At 40.3% G+C, this 21,570-nt stretch overlaps 7 protein-coding genes across 7 annotated transcripts in view; 2 read left to right on the top strand and 5 right to left on the bottom strand.

The window, feature by feature from the left end:
* LOC133991159 (uncharacterized) overlaps nucleotides 1-15,773 on the bottom strand; it is a 45,665-nt gene extending 29,892 nt beyond the window's left edge. Inside the window, exon 1 of the mRNA XM_062429631.1 lies at nucleotides 15,488-15,773. Coding sequence (XP_062285615.1) covers nucleotides 15,488-15,773 — 286 coding nt within the window. The remainder of the gene's footprint in view (nucleotides 1-15,487) is intronic.
* LOC133991119 (tripartite motif-containing protein 16-like) lies at nucleotides 1,007-2,733 on the top strand. Its single transcript, XM_062429590.1, has one exon. The coding sequence runs from the start codon at nucleotides 1,007-1,009 to the stop codon at nucleotides 2,660-2,662; it is 1,656 nt and encodes a 551-aa protein (XP_062285574.1). The 3' UTR covers nucleotides 2,663-2,733.
* LOC133991157 (histone H3) overlaps nucleotides 6,435-21,570 on the top strand; it is a 54,710-nt gene continuing 39,574 nt past the window's right edge. The window contains exon 1 of the mRNA XM_062429628.1: nucleotides 6,435-6,727. Coding sequence (XP_062285612.1) covers nucleotides 6,442-6,727 — 286 coding nt within the window. The 5' untranslated portion in view covers nucleotides 6,435-6,441. The remainder of the gene's footprint in view (nucleotides 6,728-21,570) is intronic.
* Nucleotides 7,971-8,344, bottom strand: LOC133991201 (histone H2B 3-like). The gene has a single exon (XM_062429700.1). It carries the CDS (start codon nucleotides 8,337-8,339, stop codon nucleotides 7,971-7,973), a length of 369 nt encoding a protein of 122 aa, XP_062285684.1. The 5' UTR covers nucleotides 8,340-8,344.
* Nucleotides 10,479-11,257, bottom strand: LOC133991185 (uncharacterized). The gene is made up of 2 exons (XM_062429676.1): nucleotides 10,926-11,257; nucleotides 10,479-10,790 (listed from the first exon to the last, which is right to left on the bottom strand). The coding sequence occupies exons 1-2, from the start codon at nucleotides 11,241-11,243 to the stop codon at nucleotides 10,479-10,481; spliced, it is 630 nt and encodes a 209-aa protein (XP_062285660.1). The 5' UTR covers nucleotides 11,244-11,257.
* Nucleotides 11,838-13,505, bottom strand: LOC133991118 (tripartite motif-containing protein 16-like). The gene has a single exon (XM_062429589.1). The coding sequence runs from the start codon at nucleotides 13,503-13,505 to the stop codon at nucleotides 11,838-11,840; it is 1,668 nt and encodes a 555-aa protein (XP_062285573.1).
* On the bottom strand, nucleotides 18,409-20,076 carry LOC133990310 (tripartite motif-containing protein 16-like). The gene has a single exon (XM_062428587.1). It carries the CDS (start codon nucleotides 20,071-20,073, stop codon nucleotides 18,409-18,411), a length of 1,665 nt encoding a protein of 554 aa, XP_062284571.1. The 5' UTR covers nucleotides 20,074-20,076.

The raw sequence follows: 21,570 nt of genomic DNA, 5'->3' as shown, positions 1-21,570 counted from the left end.
ATTACTGCATAAGATAACATATCTGGTTAAACTTTAATTTCAAACAACACATCCCTCACAATACTGTGCGCTATCCACGCCAAGAGGGTCACCATCATGCCCAAAGACATCCAGCTGGCTCACCGCATCCGTGGAGAGAGAGCTTAAACTGTCTTCTCCTTCACAAACCACAACGGCTCTTTTCAGAGCCACATCAGTCTCCCTAAAGAGCTGCTTCCTCTGCTGTCTTTACACAATCACTATTTTCTTTGATTTCGACACTATTGTAATTCATTTTTTGTTTGCTATCAGTTCCTGCAAATGCAAAACACAACATTGTAACATTTTCCATCATACCTCAAATGTAAGGGTTTTTTGCCAAAATGGCAGTACTTGGAATGTGTTTTATAGGAGTTAAAGGACATATCACGATAAAAGATACTTATATCATTAGATGTGTTTTTAATGTGATCAGAGCTTGGCACAATAACTTGTGTGCATAGATGGTTTAGCATTAACATGTACAATCTGAATTCATGTTCTTTGAAGTTCAGAGCTGCAACGACATTTACTTTACAACAGCTCTGACTTTAAAATGTTAAAAGGAATAATGCCAAACATGAATTTATTAACATGTTGAGAAATGTACTATGAACACTACAGAGTAGAAAATTAAATAATTCAGAGAAATCTATAGATTGCTGTCAAATTCCCAAAGTTACTTTGCTACCAGGAAACAGGTAACCAGTGTTTTTAAATTAGACATGGGCCTCATTGTATAAAATGGAATGAATCAGAGCTTGGTAACTCCTTCTTCCTTCTCTGAAACACAACAAGCTCCGGTCTGTCCACATATTTCCTTGTTCCCTCCCCTTCAGATCTACAGTTTGATGATGGGTGTAACCAACATGTGATGAGCTGTCAGCCTACATTTATTGAAGCAACACAGGCTGTTTAGATCAGAGCTGAAACTAGTTTCATTTCTCAGGAAGTGAAACTCAGACAGTCATTTTTACAGAGAGCTGTAATGGCGCAGCAAGGAGCTCAGCTGGACGGAGCAAAATTCTGCTGTTCCATCTGTTTGGATCTACTGAAAGATCCGGTGGCAATTCCCTGTGGACACAGCTACTGTATGAGCTGTATTAACAACTTCTGGGATGGAGAGGATGAGAAGAAGACCTACAGCTGTCCTCAGTGCAGACAGACCTTCACACCGAGGCCTGTCCTGATGAAAAACACCATGTTAGCAGATTTAATGGCGGAGCTGAAGAAGACTGGACTCCAAGCTGCTGCTACTGGTCTCTGCTATGCTGGACCTGAAGATGTGGCCTGTGATGTCTGTACTGGGAGGAAACTGAAAGCCCTCAAGTCCTGTCTGGTATGTCTGGCTTCTTACTGTGAGAAACACCTCCAGCCTCATTATGAATCAACAAAATTTAAGAAACACAAGCTGGTCGACCCCTCAGAGAATATCCAGGAGAAAATCTGCTCTCGTCATGATGAGGTGATGAAGATGTTCTGCCGTACTGATCAGCAGATTATCTGTTCTCTCTGCTCTGTGGAGGATCATAAAGGCCACGACACAGTCTCAGCTGCAGCAGAAAGGACTGAGAGGCAGAGAGAGCTCGAGGTGAGTCAACAAAACATCCAGCAGAGAATCCAGGACAGAGAGAAAGGTGTGAAGCTGCTTCAACAGGAGGTGGAGGCCATCACTTGCTCTGCTGATAAAGCAGTGGAGGACAGTGAGAAGATCTTCACTGAGCTGATCCGTCTCCTCCAGAAAAGAAGCTCTGATGTGAAGCAGCAGATCAGATCCCAGCAGGAAACTGAAGTGAGTCGAGTCAAAGAGCTTCAGGAGAAGCTGCAGCAGGAGATCACTGAGCTGAAGAGGAAAGACACTGAACTGAAGCAGCTCTTACACACAGAGGATCACAACCAGTTTCTACACAACTACCCCTCAGTGTCACAACTCAGTGAACCTACAGACTCATCCAGCATCAATATCCGTCCTCTGAGATACTTTGAGGATGTGACAGCAGCTGTGTCAGAGCTCAGAGATAAACTACAGGACATCCTGAAGGAGGAATGGACAAACATCTCACTGACTGAAGTGGATGTATTACTGCCACCACCAGATCCCAAGACCAGAGATGGATTCTTAAAATATGCATGTGAAATCACTCTGGATCCAAACACAGCACACGAAAAAGTGTTGTTATCTGAGGGGAACAGAAAAGCAACATCCATTCAGCCACAGGGTTATTCTAGACATCCAGACAGATTCACTGGTGATCGTCAGGTCCTGAGTAGAGAGAGTCTGACTGGACGTTGTTACTGGGAGGTGGAGTGGGAAAGAGAAGTTAGAATAGCAGTCTCTTACAAGAGTATCGGCAGAGACGGGTGGAGTGATTTTGGGAGCAATGACATATCTTGGGCTTTAAGATGTGACTATTCGAATTGTGGATTCTGGTCCAAATGTGTTAAATCTCCCGTCTCAGGTCCTGTTTCCTCCAGAGTAGGAGTGTACCTGGATCACAGAGCAGGTATTCTGTCCTTCTACAATGTCTCTGAAACCATGACTCTCCTCCACAGAGTCCAGACCACATTCACTGAGCCTCTCTATGCTGGATTTTTTCTTGGTTTTTTTTACGGAGCCACAGCTGAGATCGCTAAACTCAAATAGACTGGTGTCATTTCAAACTTCATGTCTCACATTCTGTGTCATAATTATTCCTAATTTTTTGTCTCCATGTCTTATTCTGTTCATATTTTGAGTTATTTTAAATTTCACTTCTTTCTTTGCGTTTGTATTCATAGATGTGAACGTTTTATAGTTCAACATTAGTTAGTTTGATGTTTGTATTGATGTATTTGTTTGTTGTTGTTTCTCTTCCTGTCCAGTGTCTTAAACAGGGACATCTAAACTTCCTTAATCTTGTATTTTGTTCACTTCATATTGTAAATGTGTTAAGAAATATATTATAAAACTGTAATTATCATTAAAATAATGAATAGGGAGGTCATAGCTGATATTCTGTATTAAACTAATTGATCGTGTGGATGAAAGAAATGTTTTGTAAAACTATAAATAAATAAGGACATATCTGACAGTCTGTGTTAATCTGAACATGAAATCATTGAACAAGAGTCATTTAACAGACTTTACTGATTGGATGTGTGAACATACTGAAGCTTTACATCATGAATAAAACTGTTTATATTAAGAATGAACAATTTATTTTCTTCTGTCGTCATTTCATGATTTCATTCAAAGCTTCTGCAGTAAATATGAAACCAATATAAGAGTTAGTTTGAGGCAGTTTTCCTCCTGAAACACCACAAAGTACAGAGTTCATATTCAGAGCAGAAGAGTGTTTGTCAATCAGTTTCTGTACCTTCAACTTAATTCATTATAACAGCTTTGCCACTTAGAAATGAGCAGTTTTCTATTACTTGTTGCTTTTAACAAACATTTAGTCAACAGACATATTTCACATTTTGGTATAAAGATATTTTGTTGGGTAGTGACACACATAAGACAACATATATTGTATCATCATGAATCTGAAGTCTATTTAAAAAAATAAAAATAAAAAGATTTTCATGCAGATGAACTTCAGAATGAGGCTGTCATGTTGGTTCAGTGTTAAGCTGTCACCTCTCAGACGGTTCTGGGTTGTAAAGTTTTAATCGAGACTTAATTAAAAGGGTTGTTTTATTTTTGTTCAGGGTTTAATCTCTAAATCCACAAACTGTATGTCGTGCTGAAGAGTTTTTATTTATGCTTAATTGTCAATTAATTAATAAATCTAAAACAGTCATGATTAGTGTTCCTGGGAGCTGTGATTGATTTATTGCACCATCACAGTTAAAGTTACTCCACATTTAATTGTACAGAAGTGATTCATGACCTTTTTATTTTTTTTTATCATAACACACATACACACATGAAAAGTTGCATTCAGTTTAATCAGAATAAACATCAGAAGAACTCAAAATGTTCATTCTAGTTTTAATCCATTAAGAGTTCATAAAATATGTTTAGTGAAGATAAATGTTGTTAAGTTTCCTCAGTCATCAGTCAAATTAGTTCAAATAATAATAAAAAAACAACAAATGAAAAGTCCAAACTCTATCAGGTCCAGGCATGACATATGTTTAACCTTACATACTGTACATGGTCTAATTTGACTAATTTTTACATATGTTTTTGTGCAGCTGATGAACATTTCTGTTAAGTTTTCGCCTTGTTTATTACATTCAAGAACATTTCAAAGGTAAGGTATCTTTATGTAAAGTTGGATCATTATATTATGAGATTGTAAATATTTTTTGTTTCTGCTGCCTTAAAGCTTCATTATGGAAAAATGTCGAAATGGAGGGGTCGAAAAGGAAGAGATCATCCAGCTTTCAAAAGAACTTCGTGTGGGGATCCGTTAAATCTGATCCCGCCCAGCAAAGTTCGCGCTAAATGTCCTCTTTTAGGTCCGCAGACAAGCTCTAAAAAGAGAAGCTGCGCTCCGTGTCTCACAACCAAATCTGAATCTGTCACTTTATAATCAACAAATCCCCCTCAGTAAAGAAGCAACTTTCCTCGGAGTGACCTTTCAATACAACATGACCTGGACAAAACATATTGACAAACTGGAACAAAAAGCAAACAATAGACTCAACCACCTCAAAGCCCTCTGTGGAAAACATGGCGCCTCACCCTCAACAGTTATCAAAGTATACATGGCATACATCAGACCACTATTCGAGTACTCCGTTCCCGCATGGATCATCATTTCTGACAACCAACGACAGCGACTACAAACCATTCAAAACAAAGCACTGAAACTTGCCCACAGACTCCCCTTTTTCATCAGCAACCATTACATACAAACAATTACAGGCATTCAGTCCATAAGACAACGTCATCAAACCATAGCTCTCAAATATCTGAAGACCGCTACAACCAACCCTGCCCTACGGAAGACTATCAAGGAGGCCGAGCTCACAACCAACACCCCACTGTCATATATCATCCAGCTACAAAACCACCTACCACCCTAAACCCTTCATGATCCCATGACCCCCCCCCCCCCCCCCCACTGAACACTGAACACACAAACAAAACACAAACAAAACACACACCCACATTAACCCACAAGTAAATCAAAATGAAAAAAGACAAAAAATAATTTTATTTTATTTTATTTATTTAGTTTTGTTTTTGTTTGTTTCTTCCATTTTTTCTTTTCCTTAACCTTTCCTTACTTCTCCTCCTTAAATTTTCATCCTTCTGTCCTTTTAACTTTCATCTATCTCTCTCCCTCTTTTCTCTTTTTCTTCCTGCCTTGGCCCACATGCGCCCTCCCTCTGCCAGAGTCCTGCCCCTCCTGCCGCCCACCAAGCTCCACCTTCAATGAATAGAAAAGGGCAGAAGCCCTGAACTATTCCTCCAGGCTCAAGATAAAAATAGCGAAAAAAAAAAAAAAATAGCATAATCATTTCATTCAACCGAATCTGAATCTGTCACTTTATAATCAACAAATCCCCCTCAGTAAAGAAGCAACTTTCCTCGGAGTGACCTTTCAATACAACATGACCTGGACAAAACATATTGACAAACTGGAACAAAAAGCAAACAATAGACTCAACCACCTCAAAGCCCTCTGTGGAAAACATGGCGCGTCACCCTCAACAGTTATCAAAGTATACATGGCATACATCAGACCACTATTCGAGTAATCCGTTCCCGCATGGATCATCATTTCTGACAACCAACGACAGCGACTACAAACCATTCAAAACAAAGCACTGAAACTTGCCCACAGACTCCCCTTTTTCATCAGCAACCATTACATACAAACAATTACAGGCATTCAGTCCATAAGACAACGTCATCAAACCATAGCTCTCAAATATCTGAAGACCGCTACAACCAACCCTGCCCTACGGAAGACTATCAAGGAGGCCGAGCTCACAACCAACACCCCACTGTCATATATCATCCAGCTACAAAACCACCTACCACCCTAAACCCTTCATGATCCCATGACCCCCCCCCACTGAACACTGAACACACAAACAAAACACACACCCACATTAACCCACAAGTAAATCAAAATGAAAAAAGACAAAAAATAATTTTATTTTATTTTATTTATTTAGTTTTGTTTTTGTTTGTTTCTTCCATTTTTTCTTTTCCTTAACCTTTCCTTACTTCTCCTTAAATTTTCATCCTTCTGTCCTTTTAACTCTCATCTATCTCTCTTCCTCTTTTCTCTTTTTCTTCCTGCCTTGGCCCACATGCGCCCTCCCTCTGCCAGAGTCCTGCCCCTCCTGCCGCCCACCAAGCTCCACCTTCAATGAATAGAAAAGGGCAGAAGCCCTGAACTATTCCTCCAGGCTCAAGATAAAAATAGCAAATAGTGTCTCACATTCATCTTTTAGTTTGTTAAAAGAAGATCAGTAAAAATGAGTGGAAGAGGCAAAGGAGGAAAGGGACTTGGTAAAGGAGGCGCCAAGCGTCACCGTAAAGTTCTCCGTGATAACATCCAGGGAATCACCAAACCCGCCATCCGCCGTCTGGCTCGCCGTGGTGGTGTGAAGCGTATCTCCGGTCTGATCTACGAGGAGACCCGCGGAGTGTTGAAGGTGTTCCTGGAGAATGTGATCCGTGATGCCGTCACCTACACCGAGCACGCCAAGAGAAAGACCGTGACCGCCATGGATGTGGTTTATGCTCTGAAGAGACAGGGACGTACTCTGTACGGTTTCGGAGGTTAAATCTTATTCTGACCCGCTGGTATTCCAACACAAAGGCTCTTTTAAGAGCCACCCACCTTCTCTAAGAGTTGTCCTGATGCTTATGATAGATGTGCTTAACATTAAATCACCTACTTTGTACCTACATCTTTACAGGGGGAACAACTTATACGTGTATTATCACCCTGGCAATTACTGGGTTTACATAATTCTGCTTAATAGTACTTACATTACACTTCATTTGTTTGGTCAAAAGTACATAGTTATTTTCACAATTTCGCTGTAGCCCTATTTAAGCCATATATTCTAGCCGTTTTTTAGTTATCTCGGCAATTGGTAAATAAATCCAATTGCTTTAGATTCATTTGTCGAGGTGATGTTAACACAACTCAAATCTGTATGTATAGATTCCTTTTAGTTCTACAGTGAACATTAAATGCTTTTTGCTTTCTGATTTATATGGATGGAAATGAGGCCAAGATATAAAGTGCAACAGTGTTTTACTCCACGAACTCTGGTAGAAAATGATAGTCCAGTCCTTTGTTTATATATATTTCACATCTGTGCAATAGTATCACCTGGTATATTACCACTGTCACAATATTATATATTTTTACCATTATTGATTTTGTATTATATTCTTTTAATGAACACTTGCAGCTGTAATAATGCATATTTCCCCACTGTGGGACGAACACAATGTTATCTTATTACAAGAGGAAAATAAGTAGGTGTACATTTTTAGTAAGTTAAACATTTTAGGTTAAATTCCAGACCCTTACAACCAAGTTTCATCCAATTATCTTAATAGCACCTAAAGTCTGTACAAATTCATTCTTGCAACTCCAATCAGAAATAATACAACCAGTCTGTAAAATAAACACCTTGTGTGTACATTTCTTTACGCATTATTACATTTTATCACAGGGACAATTCCTCATTATTGTGGTCAATGGGAGGTTATATCACAAAAGGCATCTATATACTTTATTAAATATAGGCTCTTGGTTGATTTCCTGACCATTTAACCAGTTTATCATACAAATCCTCATAGCAGTCATGTCTTTCATTGTTAGACTGCAGATAAACTTCTTCGTCCATCAACTATCTACAAATACGTTCTTGCATCAGAAATACACAACCACTATGTATAATTTCACAAAAGGAATAAAGCTCTTAGTTGAAGGAGTGGGTGGTCCTGAAAAGGACCTTTTGAGTTGTTGGTACAAACAGCACGTTTACTTGGAGCTGGTGTACTTGGTGACGGCCTTGGTGCCCTCAGACACGGCGTGTTTGGCCAGCTCACCGGGCAGCAGCAGGCGGACAGCGGTCTGGATCTCCCTGGAGGTGATGGTGGAGCGCTTGTTGTAGTGAGCAAGGCGGGAAGCCTCACCAGCAATACGCTCAAAGATGTCTCCAACAAAGGAGTTCATGATGCCCATGGCCTTGGAGGAGATACCGGTATCAGGGTGAACCTGCTTCAGCACCTTGTACACGTAGATAGCATAGCTCTCCTTCCTTGTCTTCCTCTTCTTCTTGCCGGTCTTGGTGGCCTTAGACACGGCCTTCTTGGAGCCTTTCTTGGGTGCTTTGACTGGATCGGGCATGGTTATCTTCGTAGATTTCCACAAACCTGTAACTCCAACAGCTTCAAGCAGCCTCTAAATGTTCATCTGATGCAAATTTAACTGCGCTGTTGCTCGAACAGGATTGGTTTTCTTATTAGTGAGACTGAGCATGCGCAGCACAAGACATCGCCCCAACCTTTGAGGAACCATCTGAGCGCCTTTTTACTGAAAGAGCGCCAACCTCATCTGAAGAGTATCCACCACTGTTGACAAATATAAGATAGATAAGATAATCCATGACTATAGAGAAATAAACATATTGTATTCAGATTAAACATTCTACAAGCTGACATGTTATACTGATCTATGATAAAATATTTAAAATATTTATGGATATATTTTATTTAATCAATCTTTAATGCACAGTTGTTTGTGATATTCTCTTTGAAATAACAATACTTCAAGTAAAAGATGTTTCATACAAGTTCATTCACAGGCTTTCAATTAATACCTTCAACTTGATTGATATTTCACAGACATCCCAACTCTCCCAGAAGTTCCGGGAGTCTCCCGCATATTGATAGCGGCTCCTTGATGAGATACAATCTCCCGGAATCTGGATCGAGCAAGCATGAGTGCGCTGTAGAGTGACTGCGCGTGTGTGTTTGTGTGACTATCAATGCAGCGCATGTGAGCAAAGCGTCCTGATAGCTGTGTTTCTGCTTATTAGACCAACCAAATTATGGCCAGATTCTATATTCTTAAATGTCAACAGAAAATGTGAATAGCTGCAGTGTCTGTATGTCCTTTGATGTGAAGTCGATACTTATTATGTTTTTTTTTGTAATTTCCCTCCCTACTCCCTTTTACACTTTTCTTGATTATTTGCATAACCATTAGTGATATGTTGGAACATGCTTTTCCTGCTGTAATCATTCCTCCTGTTCATACTGAGCATTAGAAGATCCCTTTATAATGCACATACAATGTAAGTGATGGGGGGTAAAATCCACAGTCCTCCTTCTGTGCAAGAATGTATTTAAAGGCTTATCTGAAGCTAATATGAAGCAAGTCATCCAAGAGATGTACTGTATAATATGAGGTTAACTTTTCACATGATTACAGAGAAACAGAAGACAGAACCACAGCCAGGTCTGGTCAGGTGACATATGTATTAATACAATATAAATGTGTATGATTTCTGTCAATGTTCAAACTTTTATCCATCTCTACACTTTCAAAGTCTGACATGACCAGTAGAGGGTCTGCTGTCCAGGTTAGAGGTGTCTTCACTTGTCTGCACTGTGACACAGACTGTTTCTGTAAATACAATCACATGTGTAAATTATTTGTATCCACCTCAGTTTAAATCCTCAATATAAATCCTGAAATGTATAAAATTCTTTGAACAAACTGACACAATGTGATATTACATACATAAATCTCTCTTCACTGATATGTTTTAAAGCTGCCAAAGACTCAGTGAAGTTTGTACATGTCTCCCTGTAGTGAACATCACAACAGCTCAATAATTGAAATCTGAAAACTGATGCACTAGAGGGCGCCTTCATCCTGCTAACCAGGGACATAGTGGAGGTTAAAGCTCCTCAACTCAGTTTGAGTGTTTTCAGGGTGATAAACTGGTATGACACTGACTCAAGTCATTTGGAATGCAGACAATTTTGCGTTTTTTGGTTTGTTGTTTGTTTTTTTAATGACTGTCGGACTAGTGTTTTATGTACTTTCATTTTGCTTGATATAGTATGTCTATGGGTGGGACAGGGTCTGTGAGGGCCCCTGGCCTTGTAGATGAAGCAGCTGCAGCCTGGAAGAATAAAAAAATCACCATCATCATGACTGTGAGATGCAGTCAGTCTGTAATATATAAATAACTTGGGACCAATTTTATGGTGTACTGGAGGAGGGAGGGGGCTGGCTAATTAAACAGTTGACCTTATGCAGTGCGGCAAACCTGAGACTAATTTTTGCATGGAGTAAAACTATTTTCGCTTTTGTGCGATTTCAATTTAACCGTTAGAGGACCCTGGCCAGAAATGTGTGACATCTTGTTTATTAGTGATTGAAAACTCAGAAGCCTTGAATGAGATCCTGAAATGAAGACAGAAGAACATTATTTAGATAAACGTTTTTATTAATGATGCACATGCAAGCACTACTTCAACTACAACAAAAGTTCTGTCTACTTTCGTGGATCAGGTTGTAGACCTCAAACATAACTTCGGACACGCTGTCCTCTGGCAATCTCCGGAGCATGTCGGCCACGGTTTGCCCGAACCTGGAGCACTCATCATCCCCCTGCAGAAGCCTCTGCTCTGCCTCCACCCGACGCTCTTCCAGGTTTATCAGCTGATCAACAAACCAGTCGTCCTGGTCCCTCTTCCTTTTCCTTTTGGGACGAGACACGGGGGACTCAACGGGGTCTGTGTCGCTCTCCGCTGAACTGGACGATGTGCTCTCTTCTGAACTGGTCTGTTTGTAATAAAAGAGTGGATGCTTGGTTAATCTATGTATGTTTTTATTACAACCAGCTGTCGATATAACATGTTGTTTGTACATGAACATAACCGATGATGTAGCATTGCACTAATAACAGGAAACACATACCGTTTGATCATAGTGGGACTCTGTTTCGCAGTACTTCACGTGTGGTGCCAGCCATGAAAGAAGATGATAAAACGCTGGCTCTTTTTGGCAGCCTGGGTCGCAGCTTCTTGTGGCAAGTTTCTTTCGGAGCCGGGCATATTCGTCACGGAGGTTCTTCCACCTCTCCATACACTCCGCGACGTCCACCCCCGTGTTCCTGGAAATGTCTCGCCAGGAGTTGCTGGCCATTTGGCAGTCTTTGTAGTTCTTTGAGGAGTAGTTGTAGAGGTGGTCGTACTTCCTGACTTCCTCAATTAATCTTTCTTCAAGGTGATCCATCGTGCAATCGAACAACTCTCCACACCACAACAACTTTAGATATGGCGGTGTTGCCGGAAGAAAAGCCGGAAAAAGTAACTGCCGGAGGAAGTGACGTTTGGAGCGGACCAATCACAGCCCTTGCGGTCCGCGTTGTAGGATTTTTTGGAGGTGTACGCAGGCTCATCCAAACAATAAAGATGATAGCCTTATTTTATTATCATCATTATCAAATTAACAAAGTGTTGAGAACAACATGTCTATGATAAAGAGAATTCAGCAGTTTTCTCTATTTAAAACACAGAAAATCAACAACAAACACATACATCAATACAAACATGAAACTAACATTTGAACAAAGATAGGTTCACATTTTCATCTGAATAAATGTCAGAAAAGGTTAAAAACATCATCATGAACAGTGATATGGAAATATACAAGAAGTGACTTTTATAGAAACTTAAACATCAACAAAACAAATTAAAAGGAAAAAAATAGTGTTGACAGTCAAAGTTTGATTAACAGTTGATCTCTGTGCAGTTCAGAAACATGGAGACAAACACAGGAAGAATTACAACAAATAAATTGAAACACAATATCTGAAATGACTTCTGTCTATTTGAATTGACAGAACTCAGCTGTGTCTCCTTCATCATGTAGCCAAAGTCCAGCATAGAGAGGCTGAGTGAATGTGGTCTGGACTCTGTGGAGGAGAGTCATGGTTCCAGAGACGCTGTAGAAGGACAGAAAACCTGCTCTGTGATCCAGGTACACTCCTACTCTGGAGGAATGAGGATCTGAGACGGTAGTCGAGACATTGTTGAAGAAAAATGTACAACTGTGAGTGTAACAATATAAAGCCCACGATTTGTCATTGAGTCCAAATCTACATTTATTTGAGCGTCCTGCTCTGCTGATATTCTTGTATGCGACCGCTACAGAAACTCCTCCTCTCCACTCCACCTCCCAGTAACAACGTCCAGTCAGACTCTCTCTACTCAGGACCTGATAATATTCAGTGAATCTATCTGGATGACTAGAATAAGACTGTAGACTTGTTGCCATTGCTTTTCTGTTCCCATCAGATAATAACACCTGTGTGTTTGCTGTGTTTGGATCCAGTGTGATATCACATGCATATTTTAAGAACTCATCTCTGGTCTTGGGCTCTGGTTGTGGCAGTAAAACATCCACTTCATTTACTCTCAGTGAGATGTTTGTCCATTCCTCCTTCAGGATGTCCTGTAGTTTATCTCTGAGCTCTGACACAGTTGCTGTCACATCCTCAAAGTATCTCAGAGGACGGATATCGATGCTGGATGATTCTGTAGGTTCACTGAGTTGTGACACTGAGGGGTAGTTGTGTAGAAACTGGTTGTGATCCTCTGTGTGTGAGAGCTGCTTCAGTTCAGTGTCTTTCCTCTTCAGCTCAGTGATCTCCTGCTGCAGCTTCTCCTGAAGCTCTTTGACTCGACTCACTTCAGTTTCCTGCTGGGATCTGATCTGCTGCTTCACATCAGAGCTTCTTTTCTGGAGGAGACGGATCAGCTCAGTGAAGATCTTCTCACTGTCCTCCACTGCTTTATCAGCAGAGCAAGTGATGGCCTTCACCTCCTGTTGAAGCAGCTTCACATCTTTCTCTCTGTCCTGGATTCTCTGCTGGATGTTTTGTTGACTCACCTCGAGCTCTCTCTGCCTTTCAGTCCTTTCTGCTGCAGCTGAGACTGTGTCGTGGTCTTTATGATCCTCCACAGAGCAGAGATAACAAATAATCTGCTGATCAGTACGACAGAACATCTTCATCACCTCATCATGATGAGAGCAGATGTTCTCCTGGAGCTTCTTGGAGGGGTCGACCAGCTTGTGTTTTTTGAATTTTGATGATTCATAATGAGGCTGGAGGTGTTTCTCACAATATGAGACAAGACACACCAAACAGGACTTGAAGGCTTTCAGCTTCCTCCCAGTGCAGACATCACAGGCCACATCTTCAGGTCCAGCATAGCAGTGATCAGCAGGAGCAGCTTGGAGTCCAGTCTTCTTCAGCTCCTCCACTAAATCTGCTAACATGGTGTTTTTCACCAGGACAGGCCTCGGTGTGAAGGTCTGTCTGCACTGAGGGCAGCTGTAGATTTTCTTCTCATCCTCTTCATCCCAAAAGTTGTTAATACAGATCATACAGTAGCTGTGTCCACAGGGAATAGCCACGGGATCCTTCAGTAGATCCAAACAGATCGAACAACAGAATTTTGCTCCGTCCAGCAGAGCTCCTTGCTGCGCCATTTCAGCTCTCAGTAACAATGACTGTGTGAATTTCACTTAGAAGTTAAAATAGTTTGAACTCTGATCTGAACAGCCTGTGTAATAAATGTTGGTTGCACCCATCTTCAAAGTGTAGATCTTAAGGTGAGGGAACAAACACATATATGGACAGAGTGGAGCTTGTTGTGTTTGAATAAACAGAGAAGTGTCATCAGGATTTTTGCAAACGTTGACTTACTGAACTAAGCTGAAAACATGGTACTGGGTGGCCTTTTGTGTGAAGGGGACACTGCAAAAGACTCAAAACATATTTGAATCATATCATTTCTCTACAGCAGTATTGTGAGGAGTGTGTTGTGTTTGAAATTAAAGTTTAACCAGAGAGTTTATATTATGCAGTAATAAACCTCCTGATAGATGTCGACCTTTGACGATCATATGATCCTCTGCAGAAACTATCAACAGGTTTAAACATCTGGGAAATGTGACTGATGGACACCTTAACTTCACAGACAAAACTGACTATATTTATCATGGACCCTGTCCCCCCATAGACATACTATATCAAGCAAGAAGAAAGTACATAAAACACACTAGTCTGACAATAATTTAAAAAAACAAAAACAAAATGCAAAATTGTCTTAACTTAAATTTTGTATTCCAACTGACTTGAGTCAGCTTCATACTAATGTATCACTCTGAAAACACTCTCAACACTCTTAACTGCAGACAAATTGAGTTGAGGAGCATTAACCTCCACTATGTCTCTTGTTAGCAGGATGAAGGCGCCCTCTTGTGTCATGCATCAGTTTTTAGATTTCAATTGTTGAGCTGCTGTGATGTTCACTGCAGGAAGACATGTACAGAGTTCACTGAGTCTTTGGCAACTTCAAATTATATCAGTACAGAGATTTTAATATGTAATATCACACTGTCAGTTTGTTCAAAGAAGTCACAGCCTGTAACACTGATGCTGCATTCATGTCAAATGAGAAAGATGGGAGAGAAAAGTTTACAGTGTACGAATATTCACATCAGCTTTTTTCTAGACAGTCTGCCTATTATCAACAGTGGTGGATACTCTTCAGATGAGGTTGGCGCTTCTTAAGTAAAAAGGCGCTCAGATGGTTCCTCAAAGGTTGGGGTGGTGTCTTATGCTGCACATGCTCAATGTCACTAGCAAGAAAACCAATGCTGTTCGCACAGTGAAAGCTACATCAGATGAACATTTATAAATTCATTCAGAGCTGCTCCTGTCAAATACTCAAAACCGTCTGCGTTGACTTCTATAACCCAGTAAATATAACATTGAGACTAAGTGACTTAATGTTTCTGCCTAAAACATTCTATTTACTGTAGGATTGTTTTTTATTTAAGAAGCAAATACTCGCCTACGTATCAGTGAACATACAAAATACAAATACAGATGTGTTGACTGTTTCAAAATAAGGACAAGATGATTAATCTACTAAATCAAAAACATCCAATAAACAGTCTCAACATTACTGTGTGTAACCATTGTGAATGAGTTTCTGTCCATGTTAATGATCAGTATTGATTTAAGTAGTTTAAAAAAAGTAACCTATACAAGGGTAAAGACAAAAAAATAAAGTGGATAAAAGAGCAACGCCATCATTAAATACAATAGAAGCAAATACTGTTCAAGACAAGATATGACCATTTTTATTCATATCTTAACTTCAATCTGTTAGAATATATAGTATACTAGTCAAATTATATAGGAATGATATCAACTGCATGATGAGGTTTTTATAGACAAAAGAGCAAATACGCCCAATAAATACAAATGTAGAGCAGAACTGCCTTCAGTCAATCACTGATTTTTGTATTTACTATAATCATACATTGATTAATGGTACTTCATAATGCAAGTGTAATAACAGGACAACTCTTAGAGAAGGTGGGTGGCTCTTAAAAGAGCCTTTGTGTTGGACTATCAGCGGGTCAGAATCAGATTTAACCTCCGAAACCGTACAGAGTACGTCCCTGTCTCTTCAGAGCATAAACCACATCCATGGCGGTCACGGTCTTTCTCTTGGCGTGCTCGGTGTAGGTGACGGCATCACGGATCACATTCTCCAGGAACACCTTCAACACTCCGCGGGTCTCCTCGTAGATCAGACCGGAGATACGCTTCACACCACCACGGCGAGCCAGGCGGCGGATGGCGGGTTTGGTGATTCCCTGGATGTTATCACGGAGAACTTTACGGTGACGCTTGGCGCCTCCTTTACCGAGTCCCTTTCCTCCTTTGCCTCTTCCACTCATGTTTACTGATCTTCTTTCAACAAGTTAAAAGACGAATGTGAGACACGGAGCGCAGCTTCTCTATTCAAAGCTTGTCTGCGGACCTAAAGGAGGCCAGTTGGCGCGGACTTTGCTGGGTGGGATCAGATTTAACAGATCCGCCTACAGAGTTTTTCCAAAGCAGAGTGATCTCTTCCTTTTTGTTTGTTTTCCTTCCATATTGTATTTTTCTGTGACATTTGGCGGGTGAACCTGACAGCTAACATTGTGGTGTTGTGTAGAAACAGACTCTCTGCTGAAGTGTTTGTATTGTTCTTGTTGGACATGAAAACATTAAAAATGTCACCCTGCTCTCATATCACATCACAATACAGTTTACAAATGACTGAAGACAACCACATAGATGTGTTACAAGTTATTAAGCATAATGTAGATTTACTGTAATGCGTAGTGAGCTTTAAAAAATAAATCAGTAAATAATGAAAACCAGGAAATGTGTAGATACAAATATACAGTATGAAAAAAACAGTTTAACATTATAAATAATGGTGAAGTCGGTCAGATGAGCCACCAGAACTATATCGTCTGTGTATTTAAGGAGTGTCATATTGTCTGAGTTGCAGATGATGTTATTTGTATAGATGGTAAATAAAATGGGAGATAAAACACATCTCTATGGGACCCCTGTATTTAGTAGAATGCTGGTGGATCTTTTGCCGTTGACTATTACATGTTGAGGTCTGTCTTGTAAAAAGTCTCTGATCCATTTGACCAGTACTGGGTGGCACTGAAGTTCATTGGGGCAGTTGAGCAAGGTCTTTATATTAACTGTGTTAAAGGCGGAGGAGAAGTCCATAAATAAAATCCTGGAGCATGAGTGAGGGTGGTCCATGCTTTTAGTGACTGTGTCCAGGAGTGTCAGGCAGGCATCTTCCACTCCCCGTTTTGCTTTATAGGCAAATTTGAGTCGGTCCAGTTTCTTTACAACTGAGGACGATAGCAGGTCACACACCACCCGATCCATGCATTTGCATAGGACAGATGTCAATGTGATAGGTCTGTAGTCTTTTGGGACCATAGGTTTTTCGGGTTTTAGGTACAGGTATGATGGTGGTCTCGTTCCTGGCACATGGAAAGAGACCAGAGTCCAGGAGCAGCTGTACAAGTTGGGTCGTGACACCCCCCAGTTGAGTGGCACATTCCCTTAGCACTCTAACACTTAGCTTGTCTGGGCCAGATGATTTCCAGGGGTTCACTTAGGACAGAATGTGGACCACCTTACTTTCCTCTATTGTGATAGGTTCGTGTGGGGGGCTGGGACTGTTGGTGTTCCAATCTTTCAGTGGCTGTTGTAAATTGTCAAATCTGCCATAAATTGTGTTTAGCTGCTCTGCAAATGAGGAGGAATCATGACATTCCCTCTTGTAAATGTTTTATCCACTTTGATCTTATAGTGGATTTTGGCCAGCCTTGATTTTTTTCGGAACTCTTTTCCCAACTCTTTTCCCTGTTGTCTGTCACCTCTTAAATAAGCCAGTTTCTTTTTATCTAGGCAGTTTTTCAGGTCTTTTGTTACCCAGGGCTTGTTGGGTGGGACAGGGTCCATGGTAGCTGCAGCCTGGACAAATACAAATCACCTATATGACTGTGAGATGCAGGCAGTCTGTAATATAAAACATATTTTGGAGTGCCACAGCAACATATCTGAATACTTTTGTAAATGAAAGATTTCAGTTTTTTTATTAATACATTTTCATTTTTTTATGTTGCCGAATGACCATTGTGATGGTGTAGTGGAGGAGGGTGGAAGAGTGTGGGGGGAGAGGCTTTAAACATTATTTTATATATTATGTATATATTTTGAAGTAGACGTTTTTTGAGAAATTATTTCAGCAGATGATTTAACCATTAGAGGGCCCTGACCTGACATTTTGTAAGAAAACAGACGTATGGGTGTAACCAACATGTGATGAGCTGCAGTTGAGCAAGGTCTTTATATTAGCTGTGTTAAAGGCAGAGGAGAAGTCCATAAATACAATCCTGGAGCATGAGTGTCATGATACAAAACTCATTCACATTTTCTCAGAAGCTGTAAATAAAATCCTGAAATGAAAACAGAAGAAAATACTTTATTGTTGATATAAACTATTCAGATTGTTGACAGATCCAATCAGTAAAGTTGGTTAAATGACTCTTCAATGACTTCAAATTCAGATTCAATTCATCCACACAATAATAGTAAATAATGGGAAATTATCTCCTTATCTGTTGTTATCATGACAGTTACATTTTTATACCACATTTCTTTTCAAATTTACAGAGTGATGAGAATAAAATGTCTATGATAAAGGAAGTTGTGCTGTTTTCTCTGTTTAAGATGCTGAAGAGAAAAACGAGAACTATATCAATAAAGAAATGAAAAAGACATTTAGAAGTAAAGGTTAAAATAGCCTTCATTGATAAAAACACACAGGAAACACTGACATTTAAAGAAGCTCACACATCAACCCAACAACAAATGAAAACTAAAAAAAAAAATTGTGGATGATCTCAGTTTGATTGACAGCTGATGTCTTTGCAGTTCAGACAGATGGAGACAGAAACAACAAGAATTACAGCACAGAATATGACACATGAAGTTTGAAACGACTTCTGTCTATTTGAGTTTACACAACTCAGCTGTGTCTCCAATATATTTAAACCAAACTCCAGCGTAGAGAGGCTGAGTGAATGTGGTCTGGACTCTGTGGAGGAGAGTCATGGTTTCAGAGACGCTGTAGAAGGACAGAATACCTGCTCTGTGATCCAGGTACACTCCGACTCTGGAGGAATGAGGACCTGAGACAGGAGATGAGATATTGTTGAACAAACATTTATAACTGTTAGTGTTGCAATCTAAAGCCCAAGATTTGTCATTGTGCCCAAATTTACATTCATTCAAGCATCCTGCTCTGCTGATATTCTTGTATGCAACTGCTACATAAACTCCTCCTCTCCACTCCACCTCCCAATAACAACGTCCAGTCACACTCTCTCTACTCAGGACCTGACACCAATCAGTGAATCTGTCTGGATGACTAGAATAAGACTGTGAACTTGTTGCCATTGCTTTTCTGTTCCCCTCAGATAATAACACCTGTGTGTTTGCTGTGTTTGGATCCAGTGAGATATCACAAGCATATTTTAAGAATCCATCTCTGGGTTCTGTTTGTGTCAGTAAAACGTCCACTTCAGTCACTGTCAGTGAGATGTTTGTCCATTCTTCCTTCAGGATGTCCTGTAGTTTATCTCTGAGCTCTGACACAGCTGCTGTCACATCCTCAAAGTATCTCAGAGGACGGATATTGATGCTGGATGAGTCTGTAGGTTCACTGAGTTGTGACACTGAGGGGTAGTTGTGTAGAAACTGGTTGTGATCCTCTGTGTGTGAGAGTTGCTTCAGTTCAGCTTCTTTCCTCTTCAGCTCAGTGATCTCCTGCTGCAGCTTCTCCTGAAGCTCTTTGACTCGACTCACTTCAGTTTCCTGCTGGGATCTGATCTGCTGCTTCACATCACAGCTTCTTTTCTGGAGGAGACGGATCAGCTCAGTGAAGATCTTCTCACTGTCCTCCACTGCTTTATCAGCAGAGAGACTGACATCCTCCACCTCCTGTTGAAGGAGCTTCACATCTTTCTCTCTGTCCTGGATTCTCTGCTGGATGTTTAGTCGACTCACCTCGAGCTCTCTCTGCTTCTCAGTCCTTTCTGCTGCAGCTGAGACTTTGTCGTGGCTTTTATGTTCATCCACAGAGCAGAGATAACAGATACTCTGCTGATCTGTACGGCAGAACATCTTCATCACCTCATCATGACGAGAGCAGATGTTCTCCTGGAGGTTCTCCGAAGGGTCAACCAACTTGTGTTTTTTGAATTTTGATGATTCATAATGAGGCTGGAGATGTTTCTCACAATATGAGACAAGACACACCAAACAGGACTTGAAGGCTTTCAGCTTCCTCCCAGTGCAGAAATCACAGGCCACATCTTCAGGTCCAGCATAGCAGTGATCAGTAGCAGCAGCAGCTTGGAGTCCAGTCTTCTTCAGATCCTCCACTAAATCTGCTAACATGGTGTTTTTCAACAGGACAGGCCTCGGTGTGAAGGTCTGTCTGCACTGAGGACAGCTGTAGATTTTCTTCTCATCCTCTCCATCCCAAAAGTTGTTAATACAGCTCATACAGTAGCTGTGTCCACAGGGAATAGTCACCGGATCCCTCAGTAGATCCAAACAGATTGAGCAGCAGAATCTTGCTCCGTCCAGCTGAATTCCTTGCTGCGCCATTTCAGCTCTCAGTAACAATCACTGTCTGAGTTTCACTTCCTGAGAAGTGAAACTAGTTTGAGCTCTGATCTAAACAGCATGTGCTGCTTCAGTAAATGTAGGCTGGCACCTCATCACATGTTGGTTACACCCATCTCCAAACTGTAGATCTGAAGGGGAGGGAACAAGGAAATATGTGGATCGATCAGAGCTTGTTGTGTTTGAGAGCAGGAAGAAGAGGGAGGAGTTTTTAAAACTACAATATATTCCAGGAAGAGGAGCAGTTTGTGAGAGACACTGTGAGTTTCATGTATCATTTGAAAACACTGGTCACCTAATTTTTGGTGGAAAAGTAATCTTGGGAATTTGGATACAATCTAAAGATGGCTCCCCATTTCTCTTAATTTGGTTTATTCTCCTAAAATTTAGTTCAGTAATTACTACTATACTAATACTAACATTATTCGTGATACTCTTGCAGAACCATGTTTCAGATTCAGTCCAGGTGCAGACACCCTCTCTATATTCAAGAATAGGCTTAAAACTTTCCTTTTAACAAAGCTTGTAGTTATTGCTGGCCAGGTAATACTTTTCACAATAACTTCAAACCAAATCAGATGCACCATATCTACATGTCTTAGGACACAATTACTACACACTTTTTTACATGATTAATAACCAAACTGTACATGAAGACTATTACACAGCAAGGAAAAAGGGCAGATGGAGCTGCACTGATGACACCAATTAACCACATTAGTACAAACACCTTCATTATGTAAAGTAAGTGGTCAATATCTTATTTAATTTAGATGCACAAACATATGTAAAGTGCAGCTTCATCACTTTTGTGACCCTCAGTCTTCCCCTCGGACTTCTGATGTGCAGGTTAGTAAGAAACTCCGACCACCAGATGGCGATATTTCAACACTCATTATATGGATTTTCACATAATAGATATAGATTTTATTGTCCTTTACAGGATAATTATTTTCACATTCCTTACAGTATTACACAAACAACTTCACAGGCTACAATGACAACATGAATACCAGAGATCCATACACCATACACATATCCATTCCCCAGTTATAATTGTAGTATTAAGAATCACACAATGTATGCTCTTTCCTAACTCACAGAAAACTGTGTGTTGTGTGTATAATGTAAAATATCTTGAACATGATCTTCAGGCCTTGTAGCCACAATTCAAATCTAAGTTAAGATTAAAGTTAAAGTGGTCTAAATACAATGAGAATTCATATTATCTCAATTTTGAAAAAAAAGTGAAAATATAGATAAATGTTCTCCTCAATTCAGTAAATCCCAGGTTTCATCCTGATATGTTCCTATATAATTTCGCAGTATGATGGCAATGTTACAATAGTGTTTTGTACTTGCAGGGACTGATAGCTCCAACACATAGTATACCGAATTGTAATAGTGTCAAAATCATAGAAAATTGTGATTGTGTAAACACAGCAGAGGAAGAAGCTCTTTAGGGAGACTGATGTGGCT

This window comes from Scomber scombrus, chromosome 11, assembly GCF_963691925.1.
Source record: "Scomber scombrus chromosome 11, fScoSco1.1, whole genome shotgun sequence".
Lineage (NCBI taxonomy): Eukaryota > Metazoa > Chordata > Actinopteri > Scombriformes > Scombridae > Scomber > Scomber scombrus.
Note: the sequence above shows the minus strand (reverse complement) of the source record. Positions and strands in the feature narration are given on the sequence as shown.

Coding starts and splice junctions, on each gene's coding strand:
- LOC133991119 (XM_062429590.1), top strand. CDS start 1,007: ATGGCGCAGCAAGGAGCTCAGCTGGACGGAGCAAAATTCTGCTGTTCC.
- LOC133991201 (XM_062429700.1), bottom strand. CDS start 8,339: ATGCCCGATCCAGTCAAAGCACCCAAGAAAGGCTCCAAGAAGGCCGTG.
- LOC133991185 (XM_062429676.1), bottom strand. CDS start 11,243: ATGGATCACCTTGAAGAAAGATTAATTGAGGAAGTCAGGAAGTACGAC. Junction 10,791..10,925: donor AGTCCCACTATGATCAAACG/GTATGTGTTTCC, acceptor TATTACAAACAG/ACCAGTTCAGAAGAGAGCAC.
- LOC133991118 (XM_062429589.1), bottom strand. CDS start 13,505: ATGGCGCAGCAAGGAGCTCTGCTGGACGGAGCAAAATTCTGTTGTTCG.
- LOC133990310 (XM_062428587.1), bottom strand. CDS start 20,073: ATGGCGCAGCAAGGAATTCAGCTGGACGGAGCAAGATTCTGCTGCTCA.